Raw genomic sequence first — 10,052 nt, 5'->3', positions numbered from 1 at the left:
GATAAGTGTATGGGAATTTTTATCCCGGTTCTGAAGCCAGCAGATCAAACTGCTTCCCTGACAAATATTTGTTACTCACTTCACACTTCAAATAATCCATATACAAATCAGCAGTGGCACTTCCCAAAACCACCTTTTGCACTTTCATTTCTCTTGCAGGTAGTGAATCATTAAAGATCATTCCTAACACTGTTTCTTTATTCTGTCATTAACACCCAATGATACCAAATGAAGTTGGTGCCACATACGTCCCTGTCCCAAAGATCTTGCAGTCTTAGGAGCTTACAATCAAAACTTCAAACTCTCTTAGAGCAAGAGAAAGTCCCACCACAGCAATGTGTACCAGACAGGCAAGTTGCTCACACAAAAGCATTTCAACATGAAGTGAGCACGCAGCTCCTTTGTCTGCAGAGGTCCCACAGAAGTGCCTGTGAAGCAGGGGTTCCACACTGGACTTGCCTATCTGCTGCCATCACAGGGAGAGAATGATTTCTTATCTGAGCCATACCAGAAACCTTGTGAGGCCACACACAGATACTGATGTTTAACTGTTCAGGCAAGTGTTTAGCTGCAATCAGCCAATTTTCGTCCTTCCAGGAAAAACAGGCAGCTGGACCTTTCCCTTCTTTCCAAATATTATTTTGTAGTTTGTGTTTATTACTGCTAATGTACTGGCTTAAAAGCACCTGCTGTAGAGTAGCATTTCAATTGCCAGGTTGGACAAGATTAGGAAAAAACCTCAAAACAACAAACCTGGAGAAAGTCCCAGTGAGATACTAGCAGGATAAGAAAGTGATTGCTCCACAGATGATTACTAAAACCACAAAATACCTTGGGAATGACGGGTTAAGGAGGCTGTAGAGAAAGCATAATTGGCTGATATTGTCAGAATAAACACCATCATACTCAATGCAGCTCTGTATCTGAACCCTTTGCCTCTTTCCCTGCCTGAAGGGACATGGAGATATCAATAACAGAGAGCTGAAGCTTCAGAAACGTTTTGGATACTTCAAGACAAACCATCCTCAGAAAAGGTTACCACGTGTAGCTTCAATGTATTTTAAATTCATCATCCAGCTATTTGTTAAGATAACTCCTAATGATTTGTGAATGAAGAAATGGCAAAACTATGAAGAAATAAAAGAGCAAAATACAGAGAATTATACATGAGGCATTTAAAACAATGACAGACCGAAGGAGTAATTGGAACAAGAAATCACAAATCCAGCTCCAGAGTGAAAATCACAGTATATTTAATTAGTTGTATCATGTCCATTGGTCCAGTAGTGGCTGCAGTCTGGGGTGGTGAAGATGTAATAGGACTCCATGGTGTCCTGGGGGAGGTGATGGGGGAACACTGATGGCTCTGAGGGCATGCAGGACCTGGGGGGCTCACCTCAGCTCAGTTCTGGCACTGTGCAACTGAAGACTCCTCCTTGTGCCACACCTGGGGGAGAGGGGAACAGTGGGGATGGAAGGACACCAGTTCATGAGTCAGGCCCCAAAACCTGTCTGTCCCAGCAATAAATGTGTCTGAACCCCAGAATCTCAAGGGGTCTGGGAAGTGCCTTGGGGCTGCAGAGTGGCCTGGGGCTGGGTACAGGGATCTGTGGGTCAGGGTACCCAGGGTATGTACCTGATTACCCTACAGGGCTTGTCCTGGGCTACTGGGGCCACTGGGGATGCAAACTGGGGCCCACTGGGGTGAGTTAGAGCCTGATGGGAACAAGTGAGACCACTGTGGGATGATGTGGAGCACTGGGAGCAAGGAGGGGTACAACTCAGGGTCTGAAGGGGCCATTTTGGGCCTCACAGATGCAATTTGGGGCTGAGAGCAGCATTTTGGATGCTGTTTTGATACACAAGACTAGACAGTAAGAGTGAAGCAGTGAATGAAATGAACAGATCAAGCTGTGGCATTTCCTTTGCTTGTTAAAACGCACAGTGTGACAGAGACTTGACATGGAGCCTGCAGCAGTAATGGACTAAGGCTTTTCAAGTATTTCAAATATACAGGAGAAGGCACAATGAGAAACAGTACAGCAGCTTTATTTGGACTTGTACTCCAGGTACTTAGAGTGCAAGTTTACCTTTATTAATCTACTAAGTTGTGGCAATTAATAAGGGATCAGTTCCCTTTCAGTATGATATAGAGTACAGGCAGAGTAATGGCAAACATAGCACATGTCAGTGCAGTGCTGTAAATAGAACTTCTCTTGATTTGCGTTTCCAGTCTCCGCTCGGTATCACACAACTCCAGAATCACATCTCTCACAGCAGCAGCCTGGCCCTTGCCCTCCCCTGCAGGCCTTGGCATCACTCTTTCTGTAGGTCGGGACTGGATGGCGAGTTTGACACTCTGCAGCTCAGACAGCACCTGTGTGATACTTTCCTGCAGACTGTTAAACTGCTGTTGTAAACTCCCCAGACATGAACTGACTTGTTTAATGTAGTTCAGCTGCTCATTTAAAGGCATTAAAAGAGAATCTATTTTTATGGAGTCATTCCTGGTTTCTCTAGTTAACAAAGCCCCTTCTTTCCCTCCCTTCGATGCTGTTGTTTGCAGCACATTTTTTAGGTCTTCTATGACATCACTGAGATCTTTCTGCTGCAAGTAATGGCTGGAGGCCTGTTCTTTGATGGCTTCTTGTAAATTTACTGGGCCCTTCTGTGCTTCAAGCACCAAAACTTTCAATTCTTGCAGCCTTACTCGATTGACATAGGTGGAACCAAGAACCCCTATAACAGCTCCCAGCACAGAGCCAATAATAGACCAGTTCTTTGTTTTTTCAGCTCTTGTGCGTTCCTTCTCGTGGCTTTCCCTGACAGCTGCAGAGAAGAGAGAGAACTTTTCTCTCTCAGATTCCTCTGCATTTAAATATGCAGCTCGATACCTCTTCTCTTCCTGCAAGAAATAGAGTGATGAAAAGAGAAGGTATAATATGAAGCTATAAAGTCTATAGTAAAGGAAAACAACCCCAAACCAACCCCCAAACTCCAGTGCAGGTGAAGGAATGGAAATTGGCAACATCTATTAGTAGTTTCAGAAATTTTCCCTTGACTGTGGGATTTTCTTTATTAATCCTACTTAAGTCAATGAGGCATCATTCTAAGTCTGAGAAATGGAAAAGGTTATCAGGAATCACAGCTGAAGATCCTGTACATGAGAATCTGCCACGTGATGATAGAAAATGGGTATGAGTGAGCAAGGTCTTTCACTCCCCATAATGTTCACTGTTTCAGCCCTGCTAACTTCTCCAGACACCAGCAGAAAGCAGCTGAGAGAACTTCCATGGATTAGCCAGAAAAGAGTCACTCTCATCCCATGGAGAGTTAATTCATCAAATGGCAGCTTTTTCTTAACTACTGACGTACAGGTCACCACCACTACAATTAATTTTCTAGGCTTATTATCTTCACTTTGATTCTCCAAATTTACTACTCTACTTTAGCATTAACATGTAAAATTTGCACAGGGGGTAAAACCATTGATAACAACTAAGTAAAACAAGTACCCTAAGAAATTAACTCTGAGCACTTCAGAACTGAACTGCATCTACAAAGACAATGAATCACTAGTGAAGGAAACAAAGAACACAAATTTTTAACATATTCACCAATGCTTAAGTACCAACAAATTACCTGCAGCAACCTGTGTTCCAGAGTAGCCAGTTCTAAATACTGGGTGTCATCCCGAGAGACCCTGTCTAAGCGATCCCGAATTTCCTTCAGTTTAATCTGTTGGGCTTCTACATTTTCACGAGCCTCTCGAACTATCCCTCGAGCTATCATAAAGACATTTTCTGCCTGAGAAGAAAGAGCATTTATTTTAGAGACTTACTAACATACAGACCTTTTTTTTTTTGGGGGGGGGGGCCCCACCAACAAAATAAAACACACTACGTTTCAATTCAGAGGATAAGCTCTATTTACTACATGCATAGCCTAGAACACATTCACAGTACCTGCACACAGACAACCAAAGCAGAAAAAGACACAATTCTCCTTGGAAAACCTTTTCTGTCTCAGACAGTGTTTATGCTTCATATAGCTCTATCCATCATTTTAAAAATTCCACACTATCTCCATCTTTACCTCTGTCACTTTTCCCTGAGCCTCTCGAACTTCATTGATTCCAACAAATTCTTCATATCTGTCCCACCAATTCCTGCATGTTGCAGACACTTTTTGGAGGGAGTTTTTCCCCATAGCAGTCCCTGATTCTGTGATCCGATGAAGGAGACCCATGGCCATTTCCACTGCAGACTTGGCTTCGGGCCTCTTGGGCGCCGATGGGCAGTAAGTCCTCACCACGTGTAAATTCACTTTTGGACTCCACTTCATCAATGAATGGTGATACTGCAGACCACAGGACACTGAGGACACACTTGATTTGTATTTCATAGGCCCCATGTCTTCAATTTAATTACTAAATAAAAGTGCTACAAGGAGAAGAAGAGAAGTTATTGAAGTGTGGCTGATTCACAGCTCTTCAGCTACATGTGTGCCAAAAAGAATCAATTCAAGAGTGGCTAAACCACCGATACTTTTACACCACTGCTCACCTAGAGAACTTTCCACAATTTTCAACAAAGTGCAATTGTGCCACAGATTCCTGATTTTCTGTTAGGAAGTACTCCCACCATGCTTCATGCTTCTTGATTACTAATTCACCCACGGCGTGAGCAGCGATCATGTGCAGATCCAGGAACAGCAGGAGTAACTTCAGAGAAATTCAGTGCTTCAGCAGAGCAGTGACTGCACCTGGTTTGTGCCTTAGGTACTCACAGTTCTGCAAAAGAACAGAAAAGGAAAAAAGGCAGAGAGGAGACAAAATCTTGATAAAAATAGAAGTGTGGCTCAATCATTCTCTTTATCTTACGTTGCACAGATATAGGATGTGTTGCAGGAAGCAAAGACAAAAACACAAAGGACAGAGGGAAAACCCAGAAGTGCTAAACCAAATACAAGTATTCCCATGAGACTGCTTACAAAATAATAAACCAGGACGAGCCACAAGAATAGAAAAATCTCAGGCAGTGAACACGCAGCATTCTAACACACAGGGCTGGATTTTAAAATGCTCGCTTACCCTGCAAAAGCAGGCTGCTAGTTATGGTTTATTGTCTACTGATTTTAAATATGATCTTAGAATTCTACTGAGACACATTACTCTAAAAACTAGAAACTGGAGAACTTTTCAGTCAGGTTTTATATGAAATTTGAATATGACCATGTTAGGTTTTGACTAATATAATATGAAAACATGAATTGCTGAGAACACTTGATAGCTGCTGCATAGTTTAAAAAATTATTTAAAACATCTTTCCTTGTAAATTTTAGGTGGTTAATACAGGCATCTCGACAAAAAATGGCTGGAAAAACTCTGACCACCACAGGTTCATTCCCCTGCTGACTAGTTCTAACAATTAATAATAACACCAAGTGGCATTATTAAAATCTTACCAGTTGTTTTACATGCATAACATGTAAGATCAAACCCACAGGAACATGGAAATGAAAGAAGTTCTCTTTCCTGCCAGCATCACTCACACATCTACTGTCAACAGCAGTGCTGAACACCTACTCTACATCGCAGGCCACAATAAACATCAGCTCAATTCTGTCTGTTCCAGACTGCAAAATTCCCCTCTCTTAATTGCATTACTCCCTGAAGAGTTTAACCTAATATTCAGGTTACTGGAGAATAGAAAAAAAAGAGGGAGAAAGTTGAGATTTGAAGAAGAATTTCTATGCAGACAGTCACAGAATGTGATGAAAGTGATCTCAGCCCGAGCCCAGAGGACACAAGAAAGTTGCGAATGCTTAGTCTGAGGTTACGTGCCTGGTTCCTCTCTTGCCTCCCTCGCAAGAAGCATTTGCTCTGCCTGCCGTCACTGACAAACACACTCTCACAAGCTGCCGCACGCACAGAGCCGGTGGCCAGCGGGACTCGACTCCCCGGGTCCCGCCTCCCTCAGCGCTCCCGCGCCGGGCCGAGCGCAGACCTGCACCCCCGAGGCGCGCCCGCATCCCGCAGCCGGCTTCTTCCGCACCACCGACCCCGTCCCTGCCCGCGGGCCCTTCCACCGACCCGGCCGAGCCGCCGCTCCCCTCCCGGCCGGCCCCGGCCCCGGCCCGGCCCCGCCGCGCCCCGTACCTGCCCCGGCCCGGCGGCGGAAGCGGCGGCGGCGGAAGCGGCGGCGGAAGCGGCGGGAGCGGCGGGAGCGGGCGGAGCGAGCGGAGCCATGTCGGGCCGGGAAGGTAAGGCCGGGCCCGGGGCCGCCGGTGCTGCCCGGCCGGCCCCGCCCGGCCCTCACTGTCTCCTCTGTCTTTGCAGGCGGCAAGAAGAAGCCGCTGAAGCAGCCGAAGAAGCAGACGAAGGACCTGGATGAGGTAGGGCGGCGGGAGAGCCCCGGCTGTGAGGGAGCCGGCGGGCCTGGCTGCCCGGGGGTTCCTGTGACATTTACAGGAGCAGGCAGTGACAGGACGAGGGGGAACGGGCTCAAAGTGAAAGAGAGGCGGTTTAGATTAGATATTAGGAAGATATTCTTGCCTGTCAGGGTGATGAGTCTGTGTGAGGCTGCCCAGAGAAGCTGTGGCTGCCCCATCCCTGGAAGCGTTCAAGGCCGGTTGGACGAAACTTGGAGTAACCTGGGCTTGTGGAAGGTGTCTCTGCCCAAGGCAGGGCTTTGGAACGAGATGATCTTTAAGGTCCCTTCCAGCCCGAGCCGTTCTGTGTTTCTCTGACGCCACGACGACATCCTGCCTGTGTTCCACCATGCTGGTGGATGCAGCAGTGCTGCCTGTCGGAGGGGCTTGGAGTGCCCTGGCCGAAGCATCAGACTGCGAGCTGAACTCTGCGAATCACTGCGCTCCCAGGAGCCTGGGATTACTGTGTAGCTTGGATAAATTATGTACTAGTGAATGCATTAAATTATGTACTAGTGAATTGCGTGTTAGAGATACTCTGAACTCTTTACATTTAAGTATGGATGTCAGCTGCTATTTCTGAGAATAGTGCATGATGGATGAGGTGCCACTGTTTGGAAAAAGGCAGATACAATACCTGATTGAAAAAGGAAAAAAAGTCATAGCTTTCTAAATAAGCTTTATTGTTAAAGAAATGGTAGAACTAATAAAGTGCTTACAAGGATCCAAGTTATAAACATTTGTGTGTCAAATGATGTAATATTTATTTTTGTCTCAGCTCTGCAATACTGTGAGCACTTGGGAGCAACACATTGCAAGAAAAACCCCACAGAAGTGGATAAATGTGAGGGATTGATTTACTAGGAAAGACACAGTTGCCAACAGGAGACAGGAAAACCTGGAGAGAGAAACAGAATATTCTGTTCTGTGAGGGGTAGGTAGGGGAAGTAATATGGTTACACTGCAGCAAGGGAGGCTTTAATGAAAGAAGAGGAAAGCTTTGCAGTTGTAAAGATGAGCCATGGACTGGATTGATGAAGAATCTGTGGAATCTCAGTTGTCAAGGTCCTCAGTTCAGTTTCCCCAAAGTCCTGAGTGCCGAGTTAAAAATCTGGGTCCTTTTCAGCCTTGGTGTCTGTGAAGAATGTGTATCTAAGGGACAGAGTATGTCTGACTTCTCCTGGATTTGGAGGCTCATCCAGCAAGGAGGCTCAATAGCTGCCTTGCCTGCACAATTTGCCAGAAGTCTAATTAGATTGCTTGGAACTAATACAACCCAGCAAAAATGACATATATGTGAGAGGATTTAAAAAAAAAAATTTACAGGTGAAAGCAGCCTTTTTATTTACATTCTTTATAGCCTAAATGTTTTTGTTAGTGCCTGTTTGCTGGGCTTCATGTGTCACTGAGGGTATGTTCATGAATGGTGTTAGTGCAAATACCTATCAGTCAGAGGAGTCAAAATCTCAGAATGAGATTATGCCATGGGAAATAATTCCAGAAAGACCAAACAAACAGAGTTAAAGTTCAGTTTGTGGTCTTTGTGACAGTTCTACAATGTTCTGCATATTTGGCATTATTCAGCCATCCTGCCTCGGTCCAGTCAGGTGTTTGTTGATGCTGGAATATTTCATTTGTTTTTCATTGCTTCTCAGTTGTTCTTGAATTTTTCTGTGGAAGAGATGTTAAAAAATGCTGCTGTTCTTTCCTTTAGACAGATCTGGCATTCAAACAAAAACAGAAGGAGGAGCAAAAGAAACTTGAGGAGATGAAAGCAAAAGCTGCTGGAAAAGGGCCTCTGGGTAAGTGAGGTGCCATCCTGGCAGGAGAAATGGGGGTCTTGCTGGCTTCAAAAATTTAATGTTTTTGCTTGACAAACATAAAAAGGCAGGTGTCTCTGGGTTTTTGGACATAGATAAATAAGTCAATGGCAGGTACAGATGATATGAAACAAATAGAGGCTATTTTTTTTTTCTATGCATTTTCATCCCCAGATGATGCAGGTTCTGGTTCAGCAGGCAAATCCCTGTGTCTGGCACACTAACTTATTTCACTGGTATGTGCAGGGACATTTCTGCTCTTTTTTTAGCACACCAGTCTTTTCTTTTCAGGTGTATTACATGTAGGCTTTGCCACAGTCCTCCAAGTTTGAAAAATCCAGTGCTTGTCCTCTGAGAGGATGAATTTCTTCATTATAAAAAAGTGACTGGAAGCCAGTCTGGCTTCAATCCCTCTGCCTGAGTGATTGTAAAATTTTTGAGGCATGAAGTGAGTTCACAGGGTGTGTCCTGGTGGCCCATGGGGGCCATTCTCTGTCTCAGTGACAGTCAGAGTGCTCACATGGCTCTGCACTCGCCTTTTGCTCCTCCAGCGTTTGCCAGTCCCATCAGAGACGTTCAAGGGTGCACCCTGCCTGCCTGTCTCTGTTCTGTCCTTGCCATCCTAAACTCATCCTGTGTAGGGTTCTTGAGCTCACAGATCTCTTCAGAGTTCTTTCTCTGCCCTTTTCTAGACTCAGTGTCAGTCATCAGCCCTTGTCTGATGCTTACCAAAGTAGGTAACCACTGTTGTGTTGCTGTGGCAGGGTCAGCCTAGTTCCAAGAGCCTTGGAAAGGCTCTAGCATAGCAGGGCAATGCTGTTTGAATCAAGTTGCAATACAGAGTATGTTGATGACCCTCAGCCCTTGCAGTCTGTCTTGGTGCAGCCTTGCTGTTCTCTTTCCTTCCCACTGGTCATACCTGACACAAATGGAGAAAAACAGCATTTACAACAAGTGCCACACTTGTTGCTGTGTCAATACCTGGTGTTCTTTCACTTTAGTGTCCTCAGTAATCTGCAGGGAATTCCAGTACCTGCTTCTGTAGAGCTTTGATCCCAGCTGGGGGCTTTAGTGTAGGGATACCAATGTTTTTATTCCCTTAGTCTTGATTTTGATTTGACCAGACTGCTCCTGCTGTGTAAGAAATAGTCAATGGAGAAACAAAGTAACTGTTGGGATATTTCATTCCATTTTAGAATCATGGGGCATATTTGGTTCCAGGAGAAACTTAATTTCTAATGTTGAATAAATCACTCTTCACAGAAAGGTGTGAGAGATCAAAACCACACAGGAGGAGTCACAGATGGAGAAACAGTTCACCAGTGGGGACCTGGGCTGTGCAGACTGTCTAGTGGGGGGGATTCAGCTTTATGAGGAACTGCATTTGGAGCTAAGCTCTGTCACAGTCACCTAACCAGCTGTGTTGTTTCTTTTGGCAGCCAGTGGTGGAATAAAGAAGTCTGGCAAAAAGTAGCTTGATCAAACTGCAGGGTAAGAAGTGATCAAGTTACTCAATGGACCTGCAGACTTCAGAGAGTCTTGAAAACACTCTGTCATTTGGGAAACAGTGTACATTTTGTTTAGTCACAATAAATCCTTTTTGTTAAGATGTGATATTTTCTCTTTACATGTAGGTTTTGTTTAAAAATGGCTTTACTGTTTTATACCGGAAATGAAACTTCTACTGAAGACCATGTGTGCCCTTGTGCAGCCTGAGTACCTCTGGTTGTTTGCTAGTCATTTGTGAGAATAAATTTCAACTTCTCCTTTCTTTTGACAGTGGAGTCAGGGCCTGAGTGT

General features: G+C 44.8%; 2 protein-coding genes across 4 annotated transcripts; one reads left to right on the top strand and one right to left on the bottom strand.

Moving 5' to 3' along the window:
* Positions 1–2,026: 2,026 nt before the first annotated feature.
* Positions 2,027–6,178, bottom strand: CCDC51 (coiled-coil domain containing 51). Of its 3 annotated transcripts, none has more exons than XM_084214681.1 (5): positions 6,161–6,178; positions 4,566–4,792; positions 4,096–4,442; positions 3,643–3,807; positions 2,027–2,905 (listed from the first exon to the last, which is right to left on the bottom strand). In XM_084214681.1, exons 3-5 carry the CDS (start codon positions 4,411–4,413, stop codon positions 2,129–2,131), a joined length of 1,260 nt encoding a protein of 419 aa, XP_084070807.1. In that variant the 5' UTR covers positions 4,414–4,442; positions 4,566–4,792; positions 6,161–6,178; the 3' UTR covers positions 2,027–2,128. The 3 variants fall into 3 exon arrangements, with proteins under 3 accessions (XP_084070807.1, XP_084070808.1, XP_084070806.1); XM_084214682.1 differs by lacking the exon at positions 6,161–6,178 and adding an exon at positions 6,095–6,149; XM_084214680.1 differs by lacking the exon at positions 6,161–6,178 and adding an exon at positions 6,009–6,108.
* Positions 6,179–6,205: 27 nt separating this feature from the next.
* TMA7 (translation machinery associated 7 homolog) lies at positions 6,206–9,866 on the top strand. The gene is made up of 4 exons (XM_084214699.1): positions 6,206–6,264; positions 6,341–6,396; positions 8,147–8,234; positions 9,692–9,866. Exons 1-4 carry the CDS (start codon positions 6,249–6,251, stop codon positions 9,724–9,726), a joined length of 195 nt encoding a protein of 64 aa, XP_084070825.1. The 5' UTR covers positions 6,206–6,248; the 3' UTR covers positions 9,727–9,866.
* The last annotated feature ends 186 nt before the right edge of the window (positions 9,867–10,052 follow it).

This window comes from Fringilla coelebs (assembly GCF_963513975.1).
Source record: "Fringilla coelebs genome assembly, chromosome: 13".
NCBI classification, from domain to species: domain Eukaryota; kingdom Metazoa; phylum Chordata; class Aves; order Passeriformes; family Fringillidae; genus Fringilla; species Fringilla coelebs.
This window is presented reverse-complemented; position numbering and strand designations above follow the sequence as displayed.